Source organism: Schistocerca piceifrons, chromosome 11, assembly GCF_021461385.2.
Source record: "Schistocerca piceifrons isolate TAMUIC-IGC-003096 chromosome 11, iqSchPice1.1, whole genome shotgun sequence".
In the NCBI taxonomy this organism is placed as follows: domain Eukaryota; kingdom Metazoa; phylum Arthropoda; class Insecta; order Orthoptera; family Acrididae; genus Schistocerca; species Schistocerca piceifrons.
This window is the reverse complement of record NC_060148.1, coordinates 10,780,502-10,807,511: the sequence shown is the minus strand read 5'-3', so window position 1 is coordinate 10,807,511 and position 27,010 is coordinate 10,780,502. Positions and strand designations below refer to the sequence as shown.

The 27,010-nt window shown below is 41.9% G+C and overlaps 1 protein-coding gene across 1 annotated transcript in view; it reads left to right on the top strand.

The window, feature by feature from the left end:
- The window catches only part of LOC124720211, a 116,462-nt gene that overhangs the window by 77,251 nt on the left and 12,201 nt on the right, over positions 1-27,010 (top strand). The window contains exons 13-15 of the mRNA XM_047245534.1: positions 4,380-4,448; positions 10,955-11,023; positions 26,709-26,768. Coding sequence (XP_047101490.1) covers positions 4,380-4,448; positions 10,955-11,023; positions 26,709-26,768 — 198 coding nt within the window. The remainder of the gene's footprint in view (positions 1-4,379; positions 4,449-10,954; positions 11,024-26,708; positions 26,769-27,010) is intronic.

Sequence of the window (27,010 nt, the reverse complement as noted above, 5' to 3'; positions counted from 1 at the left end):
TAGTTCTAGACAGTGTTCAGCAATGGCTGACTTAGTCACCTGTCTTAATCTAGTGTGCCTCTGATGTTCTTTGCACCTGATCTCCACAGTTCTTGTCGTCTGGCCAATATAGGACATGCCACATTGAGAAGGTATATTGTAAATCCCTGGTTTCCGTAATCCCAGGTCGTCTTTGACACTCCCTAGCAGTCACCCGATCTTGTTGGATGGACAGAAAACACACTTGATATTGTGTTTACGGAGGATCCTACTGATTCTGGCAGAAGTAGAGCTCCGTTTTCGACACGTATCACTCTTCTTCTTATTTGTCACCATTATTGTTGTCTTGCTTCCTCCACAAACTTGCAATAACTCTGAATTCTGAGTTAAGAACTGCAGCTAAAAAGGTTTCACGATGATCTCTGCAATTTGTTTTGGCTAGTATCAGCCTCTTCAGTTTATCACAAGAGGGTATCATTAAGTTCAATTTATCATGTTTGTACACAAACTGAAGACAGAACTATTAGATTTACTTTTGGAGTAGATATAACATAAATAACAAATATGCTGTCTCATATTTAAAAAAGATGTATTGTGAGGTTTTTTTGTTCATCCTTTCTAACTATAACATAGAATGAAAGAATATTTCAAAATAATTATTTAACTTTAGAAAATCTGTTTTCAAAATCTTAAATTGTCATGATCTGAATGATTACTAGAGACCTGAAAAAATTCACATTTTGCAATAAATGTAAATATGAAGTTGAATTCTGCATCAGATTCCGAAAATGCTAAATTATCCAACGAATGCATAGCAAATAATATCACGATAAAATCGCAGATAGTTTGAAGTAGCTTTATTTTCTGTGTATAAATATAAAAAATATGGCCAAGTTTCAGTTACTGGCATTGTGTATCAGTTTGGAAAAGAATACAGTTAAGAACCCATTTGCGAAACTAAGAGCGCACGAGCCACTGATGTATCTGTATGCTCAGTACTTTAGTGTTGCATCAGTTGTGGGGAGTTGAATGGTTTCTGTGAAACTGTAAAGCAACGTAGAACTCAGCCATGGGAACTAGTATCTTATGACAAAAAAACTTGTACATTTATCTGCTAGCCACAGTTAAAAAGTCGATATAACGCAGACGCTTTTAACGTGGCAGTTTTTGGTGACGAACGTTTCGAACTGTCGCACGAAGTACCTGTAGAGGTCGGGCGTGAACTACAATGTTTACACCGCTAATCTCTACAGTCGGTGGTGGCGGAGCCGTTATCGAATGTTTTGTGTTACCTGTGGCTCGTCGTTTCCCCTTTGTATTTTGAAACGACCAAAGAGACTAATACTGGGCTGTCGCGAAGTTCGATTACGATCTTCACGACACTGGAACGGGTCGGCAGTTGCTACGACTGTGTGTCAGTTGTACTTTTGTAGAGGCACAGGTCGCGGTGACACACAGGCACGCCTCCTTTCCTCGCACCTCCCCTCTCCCACCTGTCACTCGTAATCCTAGTTTGCTTACACTCGTAGCCGACTGCCAGTCTATAGCGTACACTTTCTCCAACTGACAAACAAAAACTGCATATTTCGGCCACACGGAAAGTCCTTACATAATGGTGGAAAACAGTTTTTTTGGTCCTACTTCTATCTGTAGCATTGTCAGCAGTCGGTTGGATGGCTACGAATACCCAAAAAAGATTAAAATCAATATTCTGCCGATGCTGTAATTACTAAATTGGGTGGGAACAGAAAAATAATGTCAAGAGACGTCTTAAAGCAGTGAAGAACTTTGTTTTCTGGTGGGAAAGTGATGCTTCTTCTCAACAGAAAGAGTCATCTGTTGGAAGCTTATATAGAGCCAGAAGAAGAAAATGAGCAAAGACCATTTCGGAAGGAAAAAACTTTTGAACCTTTTGCAAAAGCAAACTCCAGTCATAAAAGTTCCCAAATCGCCAATTCTTTTAACAGTCAATTTCGAAGCCCTGGCTGGCCGTTGTGGCCGTGTGGTTCTAGGCGCTACAGTCTGGAACCGAGTGACCGCTACGGTCACAGGTTCAAATCCTGCCTCGGGCATGGCTGTGTGTGATGTCCTTAGATTAGTTAGGTTTAAGTAGTTCTAAGTTCTAGGGGACTGATGACCTCAGAAGTTAAGTGCCATAGTGCTCAGAGCCATTTGAACCATTTTTCAAAGCCCTGTCTCCATACAAGTCAAGTATTTTTCTTCTTGTCGGTTTAGGGTTTCGTGTAGCTATTGGCTTGCTCATTGTAACTGAAGCAGAGTCGGAACACTTCACGAGATCTGTCACTCCACATAAATCTGACACATTTATTGTTTTCTTTCTTGACTTCTTCACATTCTGCAGCCATTATTGGAGGTAACTTCTTTTTATATCACGAAAAAGCACATCCACTACTTGCCTCGTAGAAACACATATTTCTTTGAACGAGTATAATGTGCAAAATACACCTCGAAAGCTCGACGCGACTGTCGAGATTACAATATATTTCATTTGTTACAAAATCATCTCGTTTTTTGTTTTCGTTCTCGGAGAGTGGGGTTGTCCTTTGGCTGTCAAGTCACTGCCGAGCCGTGACACCGAAACATAAAAGGCCCCGCCCACAGCAGGTGAAGCCATTTACAATTCGCCACAGGGTTGTTACGTTTTCTCGTATTCCACACCTCCCTGCACACAGTGTATGTTCCACGAAGTACTCCCTACTTAATGTTATTCTGTCACGATCGTGTTTCCTCGCACTACACGAGGAACGTGGAATATCGTCTGCTTAAACAGCATGTAACACTTCCCACATAGTGTGACAGCGTTTTAAATTTGTATGTCCAATCATTTATGAACAAACAAAAATTAGATGCAAATTTCAACATAAATCAATGCAATATTTTCAGCTCCCTAGTGACTACCAGTTGTTAACTTATAGGGTGGTTATAATCTAAATTTTGCTACTTGAGCCAGTCTAGATGGAAAACTATTTAGCGCTTGGGTACCCAACTGCACAGTAGTGATGTTCAGAATGTGTGCTTCAGGATTTGTGTTGTTACTAGTCTGTGTCGTGACTTCCCGTTTGCCAGCAGTATGATTGAAACACGAGCGACAGTGTGCGTTACGGTTGCACTCAGGTCTGGACAAGTTGAGCAGGGTTTTAATCACAAAGCTGCTTTATCAAAACAGCACTAGTGCTGCCACTCTTCACGAGTATCAACGTGTGGAAAGGAATACGGAGAGGTCCACTTTCCACACCGGGGCGGAAGAATGTGACTCGAAAGTTCGAATTAACTGGCCGTTTGTGAATTAACCCGCCCCCCTGCCCCCGGAGAGATTGACGGCCAGTTGCACCCCAAATTGTCGAAGAAGTGGCCGATAATTCTGGACGCACCGTGCGAACTCGACACAGTGCACGAGCTGTTACGACCTTTGAACATTCTGTGGCCCACCGTTCAAAAAACTGCAAATAGTTGTGGAATGCTACCTCTAGTGCGGTTCGAGTCTGTCGCGGCTGCAGATAGGCGACACATTGAGCAACGTTTGTAAGCCGTAAGGAGTTGCCTCCGGGTGTGACGCAAACTTTCATCGGCACTGATATTTGCTCCTGTGATTTCACAACACTACTAGCAGTGGTTCTCTCGGGATGGGGTTTGTGGGAACAGAACAGACCAGCAGCACCGTGGGAACCAAGTCGGTGGTGGGATGTTGCTTAACCTGACACGAAGTATACACTGCAGGAAACGCGTTAAATGGTTTGATCAGTGGGGATAAAATCAATACCGTGCACATTAAATATTCTTGTTTCAGTTGAATATATGTAGGATTTAACCGCAGTTGCAACATATTTAAAATTATTCAAGAGTGGGAAGCTTGACATTCATTTTACTTTTCTTTATAAGTTGATGGTTTGGTGTATTGTTGATTTTAGTCGTTCCCTTATTTGCATAAAGTGATGGATTTATGATGTTGTATGCATCCTGTGGAACTGGTGATTTGTGAGTTAATCCGTACACCCATTTTTCCTACTTCTTGCATTTACTCACATCTTCTTGATGACAAAATGCTACACAATTAACAACTACTGTGATGTAATAACATCTTTCCCAAAAGCTTGTGACAAAAGAAGTAAATAGAGAGATATATTTTACATACAAAGAAATTACAAGACAAAGATTTCCGTACTGGGCGTTTATAACTGAACTTTCACTACTCGGCAGACCCCCGTGAAAAACTAGTGACGAGAGGGTAACATTTGTTAACTGCAGACCGTGTTACAGGTAAGGAGGAAATCCGGGTCCGTCACAGATTTTCGATTGACATTTACGTCGTGTGGACCAGTTTCTGATGTGTCGGTTGCACTGTGTGTTGTGCCTGCACTTACTCATTTCCTTTCTTTCAGGTGGGAACTGACCGACTCACATCTCCAAAGCGGGAGATCGAGGCCGTATTTGTCGAAGAAGCAGCTCCGGTAAGTACAGATGTGTCCTGTGGAAGCCATCATTTACAGCACAGTGGAAGGTGATTCGTACCAGCCGTGCTAATACGCTCAGAAATGGTGCGTAAGAAAAATAACAGGTCCCCTATGCATTCTGCTCCCACCTTCTTCGTAAGCATACCCTTGTAGATTAAAGATTATGTTAAATTAGACACAGTTTTGTTCCGTAGACCCAAAAGTGAGTCGTTTCTTGTGGGTGTGGAACATGTGGGATGGTTAAAAAGTTTTTAGTTTAGTCTTAACTTAGTCCACCAATGCAACAATGACCTGAAAACTAGTCAGATAGTAAACTTAAAAATACTCATAACAAGTTACCTACAGTCCGTATTCTGCTTCCGAATCTTATCGATAGTAGTTTTGCTTTCGTAAAAAGTGGAAAGTCAATGCTCTGTCTACCGTGTGGATTTTTAATGAAAATCAGACACAGTTGTGTCTTAACTGTAAATACCTCAAATCCCGCCCCCGCCCCTGCCTCCCTACGTGCAGCCACCCGAGGCTCGCACTTGCGGCTAGGACTCACAGCTTCCATTATGGAGTGAACATCTCGAGGGACTCTTGCAGGCTGGTCAGTGGTGCTGCTTTTATTTTTTTGTTACAGATGAGAAAGGGAACACTTAGTTTGTGACTGCTATTTCCTTACTGATTTTTTTTCTACACTAAAATATTAATACAATACGCTGTTTAAATTTGTATTCTCTGTTCAAATAAATGTGACTTGTGCAGCTTTTTAAATTGAAATCTCAGACATCTTCGTCCTCTGCATTGGTCTCTTCCCCATCTCTACCACCTAATATTGCACGGATGTTCCTAGAAATTGGTACATCTTTCTTAATTTGCAAGAAGAATATGGTACTGAAATTTAATGTTATATTTATATCTAAGAAGAAGATAATCAGTGACATTATAATTAACTGTAGTCCAAAATTCAGACTTACCAGAAAAACTTTAAAAAAATGTGAAATGTGTGCAGCAGAAATTTCAGTGTGATGTTTTTAAGCTGTGGTACAGTTTAAGACAAGGAAACAATGCACCACAAGGGAATTATCCAAATGGATGGAAATAGACAGGTGCTATATACGTGTACAGTCAAACAAATAATTATAGTTGCAGAAAAATTGGACGTTTGGTCCACCTCTGGCTCTTACACGAGGAGTTATTCAGAGTTCTCTGACGTTCTGAAGGATACCGTGCCAAATTCTGTCCAGTTGGTGCGTTAGATCGTCAAAATCCTGAGCTGGTTGGAGGGCCCTGCCCGTAATGTCCAAACATAGCCAACTGGGGAGAAATCCGGTGACCTTGGTGCCCAGGTTAGGTTTCGGCAAGCACAAAGGCGAGCAGTAGAAACTTTCGCCGCTTGCGGGCGGGTGTTATCTTGCTGAAATGTAAGCCCAGAATGACTTGCCACGAAGGGCAACAAAATGGGCCGTAGAATATTACTGACCTACTGCTGTGTTGTAAGGGTGCTGCAAATGACGACCAAAGGTGTCCTGCTATGAAAAGAAACGTCACCCCAGATCATTACTTCCAGTTGTTGGGCCGTATGACGGGCGACAGTCAGGTTGGTAACCACCCGATGTCTGGGGTGTCTCCGAACATGTCATTGGTCTACAATCTCGTCGACTGGAGTAGAATAGTCTTGAGCAACGAGTCCCATTTCAAATTGAGCACCACTGACCGTCGAGAAAGTGCCTGCCCACACACGGTGAGAGTTTTTACTGCTTATCTTCTTGTTTGCCAAACCTTAACCTGGACAGCAATGTGACCAGATATCTCTCAAGGTGAGAACGTTTGAAGCGCAGTGGGCCAGGTCATCGAGCCATCTCGGGAATTTGACGATCCGATGCACCGATTCGAATAATTCCTTTGTGGTACATCGTTTTTTATTATTTTTATTTATTTATTTATTTATTTATTTATTTTTTATGAAACCACTGTTCTTATTAAAGTCAAGCTCAGGATTACGTAGTTTCATGTATCTCTGAACAATTTTATGAATATAATAGAGAGAAAGATTCCATGTGGGAAAAATATATTTAAAAACAAAGATGATGTAACTTACCAAACGAAAGCGTTGGTATGTTGGTACACACACACACACACACACACACACACACACACACACACACACACACAAAATTCAAGCTTTTGCAACCCATGGTTGCTTCATCAGGAAAGAGGGAAGGAGAGGGAAAGACAAAAGGATGTGGGTTTTAAGGGAGAGGGTAAGGAGTCATTCCAATCCCGGGAGCGGAAAGACTTACCTTAGGGGGAAAAAAGGACGGGTATACACTCGCGCGCGCACACACACACACACACACACACACACACACACACACACATATACAGACACACGCAGGCAAAGAGTTTGGGCAGAGATGTCAGTCGAGGCGGAAGTACAGAGGCAAAGATGTTGTTAAATGACAGGTGAGGTATGAGCGGCGGCAACTTGAAATTAGCGTAGGTTGAGGCCTGGTGGGTAACAGGGAGGAGAGGATATATTGAAGGGCAAGTTCCCATCTCCGGAGTTCTGACAGGTTGATGTTAGTGGAAAGTATCCAGATAACCCGGACGGTGTAACACTGTGCCGAGATGTGCTGGCCGTGCACCGAGGCATGTTTAGCCACAGGGTGATTCTCATTACCAACAAACACTGTCTGTCTGTGTCCGTTCATGCGAGTGGACAGTTTGTTGCTGGTCATTCCCATATAGAAAGCTTCACAGTGTAGGCAGGTCAGTTGGTAAATCACGTGGGTGCTTTCACACGTGGCTCTGCCTGTGATCGTGTACACCTTCCGGGTTACAGGACTGGAGTAGGTGGTGGTGGTGGGAGGGTGCACGGGACAGGTTTTACACCGGGGGCGGTTACAAGGGTAGGAGCCAGAGGGTAGGGAAGGTGGTTTGGAGATTTCATAGGGACGAACCGAGAGGTTACGAAGGTTAAGTGGACGGCGGAAAGACACTCTCGGTGGAGTGGGGAGGATTTTGTGAAGGATGTATCTCATTTCAGGGCAGGATTTGAGGAAGTCGTATCCCTGCTGGAGAGCCACATTCAGAGTCTGATCCAGTCCCGGAAAGTATCCTGTCAAGAGTGGGGCACTTTTGTGGTTCTTCTGTGGGAGGTTCTGGGTTTGAGGGGATGAGGAAGTGGCTCTGGTTATTTGCTTCTGTACCATGTCGGGAGGGTAGTTGCGGGATGCGAAAGAGGTTTTCAGGTTGTCGGTGTAATATGTTCAGGGATTCGGGACTGGAGGAGATTTGTTTGCCACGAAGACCTAGGCTGTAGGGAAGGGACCGTTTTAGTTTCACACGAGTTTAGTTATTGTGATATTTCGAGTGCTATCGAGCAACCTTCAAGTCGACACATACCGGGGTCAGGCGGTTGGCGCACTGGGCCCGACAGAGGTTTCGAGGGGAGGGAGCGGAGGGCAGTCCCACTCTGTACGGCTCTCGGTGATGTTCTGCCCCAAACGAGAGCAGCCAGGCACACTTGTTTCCACACACCTCATATAATGGAGCCACAGTAATTGTTTCACTCCATGCTAACTGCCAGTTTTTAGAATCCGTTTTCCGTATTGCATCGAGGGAGGAAGATTGGGGGTCAACGTCTAGGATGACGGGAGTTCAAATTCCCGTCCGGCCTTATCTAGATTTTCTACAGTTTCCCTAAACTGACTGGACGAGATACCAGCACAATCCTAAAAAAATTATGCATTCGATTTCCTGTGACGTTTTTGTCGTGCGCCTCATCTGTAATGTTCTTTTTACTGGTGAGGTGTTATGCACTGATCTGTGTTTCTTCCTCTCCTCTGTCTTCTCTTTTAATCTGGCACAATGAGGCAGGAGCCCCGATAAAATGAAATATGTATTTAATTGTATCGACGAATATCGGGTTTTGGATTGTCGACTCGTTGCTGGAGATTTTGAGCATATTTAAATTGCAATGTTGTATTACGTTAATAGACCAGAGGTGAAAGATTAATCCTCTTTTCATTGCACAGTTTGAACGTGATTCGTCATTTGATTAATCCTGTTTTGTGTCGAAGAGTGTGTTATGTCTTCATATCGAGTGACCGCTGCTGCTGCGAGGGAGATGTCACGTATCGGATGTTCGTTCTCGCACACGAGCGGACTTGAGAGTGCAGTTCTGTGTGTATAGTAAAGAAAATAAAATTGTAAGAGAAATTAAAATCTGAAAACTGTAATTCAACTATTTACTCTTCTTTCATTACTCGTCCATTTCCATTTGAATAATTAGCATATAGTTATTTTAATTATTATTATTAAATACATCCCACACTTTGTGCCACGAATAATCCGATGTAAATGAGACTCGCTATATACTGACGTAGGTAAATATGTTAGTGAAAAATACTAGTGTAATCGAGAAGTATTACGCCGACAGTAGGATATGAAAAGTAGCCGTGTAGTAAAGTCGGGTCGGTCGGTCGGTTTCGGAGAGGGGACCGAACACTGAGCTATTCGTTCCCGTCGGATTAGGGAAGGAAGTTGGGCGTTCCTTTTCAGAGGTACTGTCTCGGCATTTCTCTGAAGCGATTTAGGGAAATCGTGGAAAACCTAATTCGGGATGGCCAGATGTGGGTTTGAACCGTCATCCTCCCAAATGCGAGTCCAGTGTGCTAAGTGAAGATGTAGCAGCTGTTTTATAGTGGCAGCTTTCTTTCTGATTTAATTGATTAAGTGTAACTGGGACGAGCACAATAGAAATAAACAGTGGAGTGATAGTTTAACAGAGTACACAGATGAACACGTTTCGTGTCCGTGAAGGTTCTCCTCCCCGATTAGACGTAGGGAGCGAGTGAGTGAATGAATGACTGGCAGACTGAGTTGGCTGTTCCCAGACACTGGCACCGCTGCACCTTAGTGGGAGTCCACTGCTGATGCACTTCACTCAGCCTACTGCACACATCTTTGCAGCTGATATTGCTGTCACACCTGGCATTATCTCGCACCTTTCTCCACAGTGTATTGTCATTCCTACTTGTGGCTGCCTCAGTTCTGGGTCACGTCATATTGAGCCCCTCCGATTACCTGAATGCGAAACTCGTTCCTCGTCAGCTGAGCTATCTGTTTCTCCCCTCCGACAGTTCCCTTTGTACTCCTCCGTTTGTTTTTTCTCCGTTCTCACTGTAGTACCGACTTACATCTGCTGTAAGTTCACGGCGTTCTGTACATTCTTGCTTTTTACGAATTCGGTGAACATCTTTGGCTACCTTTGAATGTGCCTTTATCTGCTTTTAGGTTTGTCTACTACAGTAATCTACCTCTTTCTTTCCCTATATAGCCAGTGACATCTTTAACGGACAGTATAATGATCTCAAATTTTGCAGGTGGCTTGTGATATTACTGACCTTAATGTGCTGCAGAAACTCCTATTCCTTGCTCAGTTGAACACGTTGTTGCTTGGAACAATTTTAAATAATGAAGATGGCATTTTGGGTGTTTAAATTTTTGGTATTACACATTTATTTTCACAGTGACCACCTAGCTGCTACTGAGCTCCATTACTTTCACAAAATATGTCAGCCTCATACGTAGCGTCACAAAGTCTAGCATCAGTAGATGAGTGTCACTGAAAGTAGCTCTTTTGACGATTTGAATGCGTGTGTTTGTATGTAAATATATCTAGTGGCGACTGACTGTGCTTGTTAATTACTGAATGACTCTTGCGAACTGTAAGAACATTATTGAATGCGTGCTTAACAGCAACTGAAAGTACTTTACAGTGGCTCAGAGGAGACTCATTGAATATTCACTATTAAAACGCTTAGTGTCTATACAGATGTAACTCGATAAAGACTAAATGGAGACCGACAGGAGTGTAGTTTACAGAGCCAGTTTATACTTGAGTGTAATTTGTTTTACATAATATTGAAATATAGAAGAATTACATTTTTAATAATGACGTGTTGCCTGTCACTACTTCTAAATTCCACCCCTTTCTATCCTTGTTTATTCCGTTTACACACATAATTTTCACTTCGCTGGGCTGATGGCGCGTGCAAGTATAAACACTTTGATTTCTAGATCTCCTTTGCTGTTCAAAGGCTAAGTTTATATAATCTTTGGTGACAGCCGAAGGTTTTCTTTGGTCAGACTGTATTTGCTTTTCCTTACTGTCATACAATTGTTAGGTAAGCAATTTTTTGTGTTTCCTAGCATAGGTACGATGGTTAGGTCCTGTTTTATTGTCATGCACGCCTTTTTGCTAAATCTGTGATCTACACACACTCACCTGATTTAGGTAGACCTTATGATTATATTACCTTATAACAAATGTAGCATTAAAACTCAGTTATTTAGGTTGGGGTGTGGGGTACCCATCATGTCAATTACTGTGGGCATCAAATTATGGGTATCTGATATGCTGCACATTGTAGACAAAACATTTGAGTGTGGTCACGGCACGATTTAAGTACGTATATGCAAAAACGAGAGCAACTCTGTTTACTCCTTTTCAGTTTCTGCACAAGTGTGAGCTGCCCGACAGCCTCGATACCGCACGGGATCCCCTGAGCATCGAGGAAGAGGTGAGTGCATCTTCACTTGGATATTTTTCTCGTGTTGCTGTGGTTAATTACGCTGCATTGTGTTCATTGTTCAGCAGTTGAGTACCGTATTTACTTGAATCTCAGCCGCACTTTTTTTCCGGTTTTTGTAATCCAAAGAACCGCCTGCGGCTTAGAATCGAGTGCAAAGTAAGTGGAAGTTTTGAAAAATGTTGATAGGTGCCGTCACAACTAACTTCTGCCGTCAAATATATGTAGCGCTACACAGGCATGCTTTGCAGGCACAACGATAAATACTGGCGCCAAAACCTCTGTGTCAGTAAATAAATTAAAATAAAAGGTAAAATCTAAGATGACTCTCATTTCTGTGCAGAATGTAATGTATTTTCAAACCAGACGAAGCACGTGAAAAAGGAAGGGTACCTGTACAAATAAGGACGGAGCGTGTGACACATAGCAGTGGCTACTTGGTAAAGCTTAACGTTTAAGCTTACGACTCGAACCAAACTACTGTGGCTGTATCTTTATCCGTTCTACCTAAATCGTGTCTCATGTTACAATGGACCAACTTTGTTTCAATTTGGAGGTGCAGCCTAAAACTTTTCTCTCCCATTGAATTTCGAGTCTCAAATTTCAGGTGTGGCTTAGATTCGGTAAAAATTTTTTTCCTCGATTTCAAGTCTCATTTTTCAGGTGCGAGTTAGATTCGAGTAAGTAAGGTAGTTGAAGATCGGATTGAATTGAAGGCAGGTAGAAACTGTGTGATCGAGCAGGCTTTCACCCCAGAGTGTACCTTTCACATGCTGTGACTCTTTAGTAGTACTGTCCCGTTCTGTAAAACTGATAACAGGTACTGAACAAACTTAAACAAGTTCTGCAACCACAAAATAGTAGCTGTATATGTCAGATCGGGAAGAGAGTAATTGTAGCGGTGTTGCTGTCTCAGTTCGGTGGCGTTATTACGGTTGTTGCTAATTGAAAGAACCTTAAACAAAGAAGGCTATTTGTGATCTATTATTATATTGTGCAGCCAATGTTTTAGTATCTATGAAACTTATGTGCTGAAACTCTTACAAACTTAATGATTAGGTTCAGTCCTTGGGTTATGAAATAAGATTTCAAGTGGAAACTCTTCTCCATTCAGAATGATGTAAAGACAGTTGAGCTGAACTTATACCAGACACAGAGTGGCCAATCTAGTCATAGACACTGAGCTACAAGATTAGTCTGTGCTGTGGCAAACAACTACTTGTTGATGAGGTACAGCTGTGGTCCACTACAATATGAGACACACCTTACGAGCAGTAGCCTATGAATTTCTCTTTGACTTCTTGTAATTTCACTGTAAAGTCATCTATATTACAGTACCAAAAGTTAGCCCCGACCTAGTCATTACCATACTGTAGAAACTTTAACAAACAAAATCTAGTCTGCATGCCAAGATTCTTTATAGCCCCGCCATTTATTTATGATCGGAAATTATCATTTTTCCTGTTCATAGAGAAATGAAAGTGTATTGTGAGTACTAGACAGTTTTCTGGTATAAATGACAGACGCAGGCTTAGAATTGACGAAGAGACTTGATAACAGGCATTACAGGTGATGAGCGTTACCGTATCGTGTGTTTCCGTGTCGTGTTAAGTTTTGAGCCGTACGTTTTTGTGCAGGCCAAACCACAACTCCACTTACAAAATTTCAGAGCTCCCTTAGGAATTTTTCTGAGAATTTTTGTTACAGAGCCCGAAATGGCTCAGCACAGAAATGTGAATATATTTAGTGTAGTGAAAGTGCTATGTGCAAAAACCTCAATACATGCACACGGAAGAAGAAGAACAGTGCAGTAAATAACAAAAAACCTGACCACTGAGCATGGTTTAGAATAAAGAGAAATTCGTCTGGTCCTAATAAGACTTTCGTTACAGTTGCAAAAGACTGTAATTAACCTATACAATTTATAGTTGCATATTGTTTGATTTGTTACTCCCATTTATGTTTGCACCTGTATTGTACTGAAGATATCAGCACAACGGTGCAAATGTAGAGGGTACGCCCTTTGGGAAAAGTTTGGTTCACAACGAGGCACGTCCACTTGTAGTAACTGCCGTTGGCAACAGTAAAGCCCACTGTACTGTTGACCCTCAGGCTTGCATTCAGTCCTGCTCAGTTCTGCCTCGGGATTGCATTTCCGGCAGTGTCAGTCGTACGATAGCGGCGATACGTGGCAGCATCGATAGTTTTACCGATACCCACCTCGTGACGGGGGTCGTCGAATACTGTGGAAGAGCGGCAGGACTACACTGTTATTAGCTGTTCCCACAGTGATTGCAGTGATGTCACAGCACTTTCGTATCTGTGTGTGTTTGTGTTGTATGTTTTCGTGGTTGCATGCTATAGGCTTCTTGTGGAAATACTTTCACAGAAACATAAGTAAATCGAGTAAGAAAGAGAATAAATCAAAATTACATTATTACGAGGATCCAGAAAAGTTCAAATTTTGCGATAAATGTGAATTTAGATGCAAATTCTGCCTCAAAATGCAAAACTGCAAAATTTGCCTAATAAGACGCTATTTCGTAGTGAATTGTACGCGGGTGAACTACTTTATGGCTCGAAATAGCTGATTTTCTGTACATAAATATTGAAAATGTAACCAGTTTTCAGTTACTGGAAAGTTTGGGAAGATGATGTGCGTAAGAACTGTTTGTAAAATAAAAAGTGCACAAACATAATGACGCATCAGTGTGCTCGATGCTCTGGTGCGGCACCAATTGTGAGAGGTCGAGTGTTTGTTTAAAATGCGTGCCACATAATGCATTTTAGAACAAAGTAATTGTGTGTGTGTGTGTGTGTTCTCATTAGTTTGTCGAAGTTCAGAAGCTGACATAAGGCTCTCACTTAATGTGCCAATTTTAGGTGGCAGCTCTTTCGAACTGCAGTCACCTCAAGTAATGCTAGAGGTCGGGTCCGAACTGCCCCATTACGGTACTCAAACAGTCTCGACGAGAAATTTCGCGGTAGCCATTCCCTCGTTGTTTTCTTATTTTGAAATAAGTGCATTTAATTTATAAAGCTCAGAACACCAGAAGGGATTTGTGATCCCTGTGCCAATGTGTCAGTTCTGCTTTTGTAGAATGTCAGTGCAGGATGACTGCCCCGTGACAGGGAGCTGGGACTTGTCTCCGAACACTACTCCTCTCGCCGCTGGCGGTCAGAATTCTAGTTCGTCTACGCTCGTGCTGTGTGTTAGCACGTAGTGTCCACACGCTACAGTATAACGATTGGGAAAGAAACCCCGTCATGTATTTCAGCTGTGCTACAATTCCTCCCCTAACATTTGAATAGTTATTTTCTGTTCCGAGTGGCTCGTCGGTTTTGTCTGCAGCAGTGTCAAGTGTGGGTCATGTGACTATGACGCTTCACAAAATGTCGACCTTAATATTCTGCAGATGTTTTAATTATTGAATTGGCCGGGAAAAGAAAAATAATGTTACACACACATTCGTTAAGAGAACAACTCTGTTAACTGGTGGGAAAATGCTGCTGCTCCGTAACACATTCAGTCATTTGTTGAAAGTATGAATACAGCCAAAAGAAGAAAACAAAACCTGATGAAATTTCAGCAAAACTATATGTTCAATAATAATAATAATAATAATAATAATACATGGATGATCTAAAAATACTGGCAGCAACAAATCAACAACTCAACCAATTACTAAAGATAACACAAGTATTCAGCAGTGATATAAATATGGCTTTTGGAACAGACAAATGTAAGAAAAATAGCATAGTCAAGGGAAAACACACTAAGCAAGAAGATTACATATTTGATAACCACAGCGACTGCATAGAAGCAATGGAAAAAACAGATGCCTATAAATATCTAGGATACAAACAAAAATAGGAATAGATAATACAAATATTAAAGAAGAACTAAAAGAAAAATATAGACAAAGACTAACAAAAATACTGAAAACAGAATTGACAGCAAGTAACAAGACAAAAGCTATAAATACTTATGCTACACCAATATTGACCTACTCATTTGGAGCAGTGAAATGGAGTAACACAGACCTAGAAGCACTCAATACACTTACACGATCACAATGCCACAAATATAGAATAAATCATATACATTCAGCAACAGAAAGATTCACATTAAGCACAAAGGAAGGAGGAAGGGGATTTATCGACATAAAAAACCTACATTATGGACAGGTAGACAATTTAAGAAAATTCTTTATAGAACGAGCAGAAACTAGCAAAATACACAAAGCAATCACTCATATAAATACATCGGCTACACCACTGCAATTTCATAACCACTTCTACAACCCTTTAGATCACATAACATCAACAGATACGAAGAAAGTAAATTGGAAAAAGAAAACACTACACGGCAAGCACCCGTATCATCTAACACAGCCACACATCGATCGAGACGCATCCGACATGTGGCTAAGAAAAGGCAATATATACAGTGAGACGGAAGGATTCGTGATTGCAATACAGGATCAAACAATAAACACCAGATATTACAGCAAGCATATTATTAAAGATCCCAATACCACAACAGATAAATGCAGACTTTGCAAACAACAAATAGAAACAGTAGATCACATCACAAGCGGATGTACAATACTAGCAAATACAGAATACCCCAGAAGACATGACAATGTAGCAAAAATAATAAATCAACAACTTGCCTTACAACATAAACTTATAAAACAACACGTTCCCACATACAAGTATGCACCACAAAATGTACTGGAGAATGATGAATACAAATTATACTGGAACAGAAGCATTATAACAGATAAAACAACACCACATAACAAACCTGACACTACACTCACCAATAAAAAGAAGAAATTAACACAACTAATCAAAATATCCATACCCAATACAACAAATATACAGAAGAAAACAGGAGAAAAAATTGAAAAATACATCCAACTGGCTGAGGAAGTCAAGGACATGTGGCACCAGGATAAAGTTGACATTATACCAACTATACTATCAACTACAGGAGTCATACCACACAATATCCACCAGTACATCAATGTAATACAGCTACATCCAAACTTGTATATACAACTACAGAAATATGTAATTATTGATACATGTTCAATTACCCGAAAGTTCCTAAATGCAATGTAACACATATCGTACAGTTAAAGGGAAGTCACGCTTGATCAAGGTCCGCATCAGTTTCCATTCTTAACCAGACGTAACGTCTGAGACTGGAAAGAGAAATAATAATAAATAAATAAAAATTAATAAATAAATAAAAAAATAATAATAAATAAGTAAATAAATAAATAAATAATAGATGCAAATTTTACCAAAAATAGATTCTACATTTTCCAGTCCCTAATTATTACTCTGTAACAAGCCACTGGAGATGAAAATACTCAGAAGATATCTCTAAATAACCTTCAAAATTTTGTCAGTGGGGTTTAGGTGGAACCTAGATCATCAGTTATAATTAGTTGCAGGTCCTGTGTTGCCTATGCTAGATAATTGTAGAACAGCCTTTTGTGTGACTTCTTCTTTCTTTCTTTCTTCTCCCCACCCTCCCCTGTCCCCCCTCCCTCATGGGGTTATTTTGTAGGTTATTTTGAATGCCAAAATAGACTCATAAAATGGATGCTATTATTAATGCTTTCTATATAGCTTCAGGCATTGTAGGACATTTGAAATATTAAACTCCCACGCGGAACGTGTCTGCTTATCGATAGCCAATTTGCAAGTAAATAGTTTGGAACTATAGCAAACAAGAAACAGTATTATTTACTACTTTAAAAATAGGGGACTTTGAGCACCCATCACTGTTGGTAATCAGTTATTTGGCATATTTACTAGTACTAAGACACCGACTCCTGACGTACAGAATTTTATTTTGGCTTCAGTGTTTAAGAAATAGGATAAAGTGGTAGTTGTCTTAGGAAGCAATGATATTTATTTAAAGGAAAATTGTAGGAGGGATGATTTAATTAAAATATTATGGGGAAATTAAACTCTGAAAGAGAGCAAGAGAAAAATGATCATCTGTCTGCCTCTGTATGAGCCCTAATTTCTGTTACCTTATCGCCGTGATCTTTACACAGAATGTATGTCAGTGGCAGTAAAATCGTTCTGCAGTCAGCTGCAAATGCCAGTTCTCTAAATTTTGTCACTAGTGTTCCTTGAAAAGAACATCACTTTCCCTCCAGGGATTTCCACTCCAGTTCCAGAACGATCTCCATAATATTTGCATGTCGATCGAATGAAGTGATAACAAGCCTAGCATCCTGCCTCTGAATTGCTTCAATATTTTCCTTTAATACGACCTGGTGGGGACCCCAAACACTCCAGCAGTTCACGAGAATGGTATGTACTAGTGTCCTATACACTGTCTCCTTTACGGGTGGACCACACTTCCCTAAAATTATCCCAATAAGCTGAAGTCAAACATTCATCCTCTACTACCATCCTTATTTGCTCGTTCCTTTTCATTGTGTTCTGTAAGGTTACAACTAAATATATAATCGACGTGCTGTGTGTTAACATTACGAGATTCTTTTTTCTGTTCATCTGCATTTGCTTACATTTTTCTACATTTAAAGTGAGCTGCCGTTCATTACGCAACTAGAAATTTTTCCGAGGTCATCTTGTATCCTCGTACAGTTCCTCACTGAAGATACTGTCCCACATACCACAGCATCGACAGGAAATAGCTGCAGATTTGCAGCTCACCCTGTCCATCAGATCACTTAATCCGGTACAGGCTAACAGTCTGTCTGTCGATTTGGGGAGGCGACCGAACGGTGAGGTCGTCGGTCCTATCAGATTAGGGAGCCATATGGGGGAAGCCGGCTGTGCCCCTTCACAGGAACCGCCCTGACATTTACGTGAAGTGATGTAGGGAAATCACAAAAAACCGAGAGGACGACGGCCGGACGCGGGTCCGAACCGCCGTCTTGCCGGAGGTGAGTTCGGTGTGGGGAGCACTGTGCTACCTCAGTCACTGTGGAATAGTGACGGTACTATGAAAAGGATAGATTGCTACTTGCCGTATACAGGGTGTTACAAAAAGGTACGGCCAAACTTTCAGGAAACATTCCTCACACATAAATAAAGAAAAGATGTTATGTGGACATGTGTCCGGAAACGCTTAATTTCCATGTTAGAGCTCATTTTAGTTTCGTCAGTATGTACTGTACTTCCTCGATTCTCCGCCAGTTGGCCCAATTGAAGGAAGGTAATGTCGACTTCGGTGCTCGTGTTGGCATGCGACTCATTGCTCTACAGTACTAGCATCGAGCACATCAGTACGCAGCGTGAACAGGTTAGTGTTCATCACGAACGTGGTTTTTGCAGTCAGTGCAACGTTTACAAATGCGGAGTTGGCAGACGCCCATTTGATGTACGAATTAGCACGGCGCAATAGCCGTGGCGCGGTACGTTTGTCTCGAGACAGATTTCCAGAACAAACGTGTCTCGACAGGAAGACGTCCGAAGCAATCGATCGGCGTCTTAGGGAGCACGGAACATTTCAGCCTATGACTCGCGACTGGGGAAGACCTAGAACAGCGAGGACACCTGCAATGGATGAGGCAATTCTTCGTGCAGTTGACGATAACCCTAATGTCGGCGTCAGAGAAGTTGCTGCTGTACAAGGTAACGTTGAACACGTCACTGTATGGAGAGTGCTACGGGAGAACCAGTTGTTTCTGTACCGTGTACAGCGTGTGCAGGCACTATCAGCAGCTGATTGGCCTCCACGGGTACACTTCTGTGAATGGTTCATCCAACAATGTGTCAATCCTCATTTCAGTGCAAATGTTCTGTTGCTGTGTGTTTCCATTCCATGATTAATGTGATTTGAAGAGAAGTAATAAAATGAGCCGTAACATGGAAAGTAAGCGTTTCCGGACACGTGTCCACATAACATATTTTCTTTCTTTGTGTGTGAAGAATGTTTCCTGAAAGTTTGGCCGTACCTTTTTGTAACACCCTGTAGAGGAAATGTTGAGCTGCTGACAGGCACAACAAGAAGGCTGCTAAACGTGTGAGCTTTCATCAGACAGGCCCTCTTCTAAAGTAGAGAACGCACGCACATTCACGTCAGCACAGCCCACACGCACATTGACGCTGTCTCTGATTGCTGAGGCTGGCCTCAGTGGCCAGATCGTTTTAGTGAGTACGAGCAGTCCTATCACATTTCCCCGCACACTCGTGACGGTACCCTCGTCTCTTACAAACACTCGCCGTCGAAGAAAACGCTTTCGGTTCTATTACTACAGAAGTCGTCAAGCCACTCGCGTATCTGGGAACCTGTTCCATATGCCCGTACCAATGGACTGCAGTGGGCTCTGTCAGACACTTTCCAGAAATATAGGAATATGGAATCAACCTGTTACCTGTATTTCATAGGATATTGTGTGAGAAAAGGATAAAATGAATTCCACGTGAGCAATGCTTTCTAAAACTTTTGCATGTTGTGGAAGTTTATTATATTTGTGCAGAGAAAATGTTCGAGAATTCTGCGGCAAACCGGTGTCGGATCTTGGTCGGTAATTTCGTGGGGCCGTTCTTTTACCCGTCCGATACACGGGAGTGATCTGTGCTTTTTTCCAGTCGCTCGGCACTTTTCACTAGTCGAGAGATTTGCGATAAGTGCAATTTAAGTAAGATGCCGATGCTGTAGTGTACCCCTTGTGAAACAGAATTGGGATGCCATCCAGACCTAACAACTTGTTTGCTTTCAACTCTTTTGGTTGCTTCTCTTCGCCAGGGATTTCTGTTACCGTATCCTCCACGTGGGAGTCTCTGCGAAAGTTGTATGACGGTATGTTTGTACCATTGTCCTCCACCGACGATTTCTTAAAAACTTTCGCCTCTTTTTTACTATCTTCTACTGTCTCATTACCGTAATGGTCAACGAGCCACCGGATAGAAAACTTCAACCCACTTGGCGGTTTTACGTAGGACCAGAATCTTCTCGGGTTCTCGGCGAGATCTTTTTCTGAGGTATGACGGTGGCGGTTGTTGTACGCATCGCACTTCCGTCTTTTTACTTATGTGCGAATTTCTACTAACTTTAGCCTGGCGTTATTTGCGTGTTCTTTTTTTGAACTGAGAGTGAAAGAGTGTATGCTTGCTCAGTATTTTCCAAATTTTGTTGTCAAACCGTAGTGGGTCCTTTCTGGCTTTAATCCACGTGCTTGGCATGCACTTCTCCAGAGCATGGATTTACAGTTTGTTTAAACTTTGCCCATAATTTGCAGTGCAGCACGTTACTTTTTACCGCCTTGCCAGTGTCCAGCAATGTTTATTTGTCTAGTTAAAAGCTGTAGTAGATAATACTAGACCACTACCGTCTATTGCAGGTCGCAACATACATAGAATTGTCCGGTAAACGGGATGTGGTTAGCTACTGAAATAAAAGTTTTAACTTGGCAATGTAAATTTTCAGGTGTATTTTTACGATAAGGATCACAGTTAATACTGCCAAGTCCGTACTAAGTGGCAACACAATGTAAAGTTCACTCTCACACCACAATCACACACGTAGCCATTTTGCGGTATTTACACCCGTTACCAAAGTTAAAGGAGAGGATATATAATGTAGACTGGCAATGGCAAGGAAAGCGTTTCTGAAGAAGAAAAATTTGTTAACATCAAGTATAGATCTAAATGTCAGGAAGTCGTTTCTGAAACTATTTGTATGGAGTGTAGCCATGTGTGGAAGTGAAACATGGACGATAACTACTTTGGACAAGAAGATAATAGAAGCTTTCGAAATGTGGTGCTACAGAAGAATACTGAAGATTAGATGGGTAGGTCACGTAACTAATGAGGAGGTATTGAATAGAATTGGGGAGAAGAGAAATTTGTGGCACAACTTAACTAGAAAAAGGGATCGATTGGTAGGACATATTCTGAGTCATCAAGGGATCACAAATTTAGCATTGGAGGGCAGCGTGGAGGATAAAATCGTAGAGGGAGACCAAGAGATGAATACACTAAGCAGATTCAGAAGGATGTAGGCTGCAGTAGGTACTGGGAGGTGAAGTTTGCACAGGATAGAGTAGCATGGAGAGCTGCATCAAACCAGTCTCAGGACTGAAGACCACAACAACAACCACCAAAGTTAATAGAGTTCACCGGATCGTTAAGTTATGAAAGTGCTTGCTCAAATCTCATGCACTCTGCTCTACACGTAATACCAGTTCCAGTCTTAGATCGCACCACACGCCATGCGGTTTTAACTAACAGTCAAAAGCAATAATTTTGATATTCCGTTTGAAATTCCACACGACTTCCAGTATACCTCTACCGTATCTTCCTTCGCCGTCGGCGTTGTCGTGGTTACCGTGAGACACCGTTATACCAAGAGGAAAGGCGCGTCGATCTTAGAGCATGAGATATGATGACCTTAAGCCATAGACAACACACAACGGTCATGGTAGCACCTGATTCCAGAATAGCTGCAGTAGTTAAGAACTATCCCCTGTTGACCAGGTCCCCAAAACTTAACTCGTAACGAGATCCCTTCAAAGCAAATTGTCATAACGATCGTCTATAAAGGCTTCGTACAACGGGAATAAATGTTACGGTTTATGGAATAATAACAGATACGACCAAACTGTCTTGTCTCTTCTGCTTTATTTAACGTAACTTCGTTCACAGTTTCATTTCGCATTCACCACTCATTCACCGAAACCCTTTGATGAACAGTTTTGGTTGCTTAACACCAACAGTCAATGATAATGATACAGCTTTTCTCCTTTTTATAAAATGAAGCCCGCTCTCCGTGATATAATAAAAAAAAAAACGGTCTCAATACCGCGTGCCTCGTGAGACGCGAATAGACTTATCCTGGAATTGACCGCCCTGTAGGTGTACTCAATTTAATGACCACACTTCACTGTCGGCTATTTCGCGTAACTGAATGTCAATTTGTTAATCTGGTTATACACTGTAGCTATTTAAAATTCGCCCCTATATTTTTCACAACGCACAATTAGCACTTCGTTACTTGTTTTCTCTTTTTTTTTTGTCTAAGAGTAAACGGAAAAAAAAAGACGCCGTATCATCGGCTTAGTCGACATAAAGGAAAACACCTTAATATGCCCAATTTTACCTCTTCTTATAGGATCGGCTACCTTACTCATTAATTTATTACATATTATTTCCAATAACGCTAAACAGGTATCGCCGTTATATTTTAATTGTATTCAAAAGCATGTTACTACTATTATGACCGACCAAATCGTAACAAATCGCGCGGCATGCGTTTTTAACGATAATTTTACGCTATTAAATTTCCGTTACAGCTGTCTTGATTCGTAATGTTACATACCGTTCACTTCAATACACATTGTACTACTTCGCGAACTCGTAATTAGCATTTTTCGGTGATTTTACAGAACTTTAATCAGAGTTGCTTTCAGTGAGATGTTACTAGTTTGAACCCTCAGCCCTGCCCCCCCCCCCCCCCCCCCCTAGATCCTAGATCACACTAAATGCCTTGTTCCCAGCACAGATTGGTGCGAGCCTGCATTTTTCTGATTGGCTGAAATCACAAACAGCAAATCGGCTTGCAGTATTATCCCGCGCTTTACTTCAATGACCGATCGTAGTAAAACATTTGTTTCTGTGGCAATTGCTAAATAAATAAATTTAGAAAAGTATCAAATATAAAAATTACTCCTTCTGAAATTACCGATTAATTTGTGTTCTACTCACGATTTATTAGTACCGTAAACAGACTGCACATTTAATTATAGTAAATCCCCTGTATAGTTTAACTGGTATTTCGTGAACAAACAATTTTCATTTACTTCTGTTCTTCTTCACTCGTACAACACTCACACTGCTAGTTACTACACATATAAAACAATTATAATTATGCAAATACATTAAATATTAATCAAACATAACTTTACAACATTGTTTTGACTACAACTGCTAACACTGCCCGTCAACTGCTGACCTCTGCCGGCTACTAGTACAACTACGTGCAGCTCTGTAACTCAGGTCCGTGTCAGCCGGTGACACCTGTCGATGACTCGTGCCTGTAATGATATCGTCCTAACGAGTGACAGGAGTGATTCGAACGCACTACGCCTCAAATTCCTGTATGTTCGTCATACAGGAATTAAATGAGGACCGTTCGTTTTCTAAGTGGAATGCTAAGTATTGTAAAAGAATGCTGAGGGGGTATTTGTCTATGGAGCCAAATGGAACACTGCACAGAGTACAATAAGAAAGATGTAACAACTGGAGGTTAGTAGCAGTGTTCTAGCCTGGTGTGGCGTGTCGTATCCATAGTGTAAACAGTAGTGAAGTCCAAACAGTGTAGTGTATCAAATCTCGGATTCCACCAGGTAGGACGGTAGTGAATAACGAGGAGAAGAATTACTCCCCAGATAGTCTTACAATGTGCATTAATGTAGCAGCATCACAGTCAATAAAATATTAATAAATGAAATGATGATTGTCAGTCAGAGGTAGATACAGCTCGAAGTCCAAACAAAAATTGGTGTGCTAATCATTGTAGCACATTATACACTAGTTTTCAAGAAGGGTCGTCGAGCAGATGTGCAAAACTGTAGGCCTATATCTCCGACATTGATCTGTTGTAAAATTTTAGAACATGTTTTTTGCTCACGTATCCTGTCATTACTTGAAACCCAGAATCTAGTCTGTAGGAATCAACACGGATTCCGGAAACAGTAATCGTGTGAAACAACTCGCTTTATTTGTTCACGAGACCCAGAAAATATTAGATACAGGCTCCCAGGTAGATGCCATTTTCCTTGACTTCCGGAAGGCGTTCGATACAGTTCTGCACTGTCGCCCGATAAACAAAGTAAGAGCCTACAGAATATCAGACCAGCTGTGTGGCTGGATGGAAGAGTTTTTAGCAAACAGAACACAGCATGTTGTTCACAATGGAGAGACGTCTATAGACGTTAAAGTAACCACTGTTGTGCCACAGGGGAGTGTTATGGGACCATTGCTTTTCACACCATATATAAATGACCTAGTAGATAGTGTCGGAAGTTCCATGCGGCTTTTCCCGGATGATGCTGTAGTATACAGAGAAGTTGCAGCATTAGAAAACTGCAGCGAAATGCAGGAAGATGTGTAGCGGATAGGCACTCGGTGCAGGGAGTGGCAACTGACCCTTAACACAGACAAATGTAATGTATTGCGAATACCTAGAAAGAAGGATCCTTTATTGTACGATAGTGGAACAAACACTGGTAGTTACTTCTGTAAAATATCTAGGAGTATGCGTACGGAACGATTTGAAGTGGAATGATCACATAAAATTAATTGTTGGTAATGCAGGTGCCAGGTTGAGATTCATTGGGAGAGTTCTCAGAAAATGTAGTCCATCAACAAAGGAGGTGGCTTACAAAACACTTGTTCGACCTATACTTGAGTATTGCTCATCAGTGTGGGATCCGTACCAGGTCGGGTTGACAGAGGAGATAGAGAAGATCCAAAGAAGAGCGGCGCGTTTCGTCACAGGGTTATTTGGTAAGCGTGACAGCGTTACGGAGATGTTTAGCAAACTCGAGTGGCAGACTCTGCAAGAGAGGCGCTCTGCATCGCGGTGTAGCTCGCTGTCCAGGTTTCGAGAGGGTGCGTTTCTGGATGAGGTATCGAATATGTTGCTTCCCCCTACTTATACCTCCCGAGGAGATCACGAATGTAAAATTAGAGATATTCGAGCGCGCACGGAGGCTTTCCGGCAGTCGTTCTTCCCGCGAACTGTACGCAACTGGGACAGAAAAGGGAGGTAATGACAGTGGCACATAAAGTGCCCTCCGCCACACACCGTTCGGTGGCTTGCGGATTATAAATGTAGGTGTAGATGTAGATGTACAGAGTTCCCCAGAATATGTGCGGTACCTGCCGGGTGGCATAACAGAGCTATGTGGTGCAGCGCAGGCCCGGTCGGAGCTCCGACGGACAGATCACCGGTGTTGGTGCGAGTAGCCCGGAGTGGAGATGCGACTACGGCCGGGCACCGGAGGTCGGGAAATGGCTCGCGTATCTCGTGGCACACAAATATCTGCGGGCTCTCGACAACCGCGTGACCTGCGGACGCGAGCTAGTGCCAGACGGCAGTGCGGTGCCGTTACTGTACGAGCTGCCCGTAGACACGGTGACAGTGGTTCTCGTTAGCACCCGGTAGCATTAATCCTGCGAACGTAATATTTGTAATCGGCACCGAACCCGGACACGCGATATACTGGCTCGGTGCAAAAACGGTCTCCGAAGGAGTTGTGTCGCAGGCTGCGGGGCGGCAACTCGCGGGATACGCGCTTCGTGTCGGAACGATCGCGGTCCGACGCGCGGGGGCCCGGCTCTGTATATACTACACTGGCAGATGCTTGTCTGCTCTTTGTAGCAAAAAATACTTTCCCAACCTTCTCGATGGATTTATTAATTTGAGTAACGGCCGTCACTACAGTGACATTTTGATCACTAATCCCTATTTCTATACTGACACCTCCAGTAATGTGTATGACATAATATCTCCTGAAATCTGCCTCATATTTTGCAGGTACATTCAGTTATATATGCAGATACTGTCTGAAAATTATTATGGGAGTAGAATTGGTACTAAAAAAGAATAATAAAATAAAAAAATATGTCTGATGCCGCAGTTTTATTGCACGAACAGCAAAAATGTAGTAAGCGATAAACTTTTTTCTTTTCATTTTGTGCGGTGTGTCAGTGAGAAGTAGTTTTGTAAATTATGTTTAAAGTGTGTTGGAAGTTAGTAAGTAGTCTTACTGCGAAATACTGGCTGAATCGAGTCTGGGTATTTGCACACCACTAGTTATGCTGCCTCGAGACAGGCCGACAGTTTCTGTAACACTTGGCCTATTCTGTTAAACATTTAACATAAGAAGTGTGGATTATGATAACATTTAAAAATTTTTAATTTGACCATTAATCGTGTGAAATATTGGAAATTAAGTTTTTGTTGTCACCGGAATGCACTAGATATGCAGCTGCAAGTGGTACCGTGTTCCAGTTTCTGGGACAATCACTCGGCGATACAGATACGTCGCTGGCCGATACACACAGTCGACTCCGAACACGGAGCCCTGATGTCCCAAAAAACTGTTCTGATCGTTGGTACAAACTGTAACAAAGCGAGGTAACATTATTATTTGCACTTTTAAACAATTCAGGATTGTATATTACAATTGTCAGTCACTTCTGCAGTGGCCGTATTTGATGCTGTGCACGTTCTCTGGCATTCGTGGGCTGCGCTCCAGCATTTAAATGATTAATGGAAAATATCATATTAAGATGTGAAACAAATACTAACAAAGAGATAGAGGAGCTGGCCAGTACTTACCTCAGCTCAGTACAGCCGATAGATACACAAAACAGAACAGAAAATTTACGTTCCTAGCTTTTGGAACTTTGTTCCTTCGTCAGGGTGGAGAGCGCGCGCACACGCACACACACACACACACACACACACACACACAGTGTGCTGATGTTAATCATACTTCAACTGCATGAATGCAATTAGTGCATGCATCAAAGCTTAGACTGCCATTAGATAGAAAGACAGAAATCTCCAAGTCATGACCATAGTTTTCACATATACATTCACTGAAGAATTACAGTGATCAAAATTAATTTCATTAAATGATTTTTTGTTATTGGCTTGTTACAGGGTGGTGCACTTGGTAATGATCCTCTTCCCATTTGTGATCTGCAGAGAATTAAGAAAGAGGTATGTGGCTGCTAACATAAAGTTCTGTTAATTCTTTGCTTGCCTCACAATCAGTAATGTTGCTGGCTGCTACTTAGCTTCGAGATACCTGCACGGATGTCAGTGCTGATAATGTTGTCTGTGATGAGTACGTTCCTCACTCGACACACGACACTGTTTGTGCCTTTTGTATACCCTGCCGGGGCTGGTAGCAACACTAATGCACTCTAGTGGCTGTTCTTCCTGTCACAGAGGATTGCAGC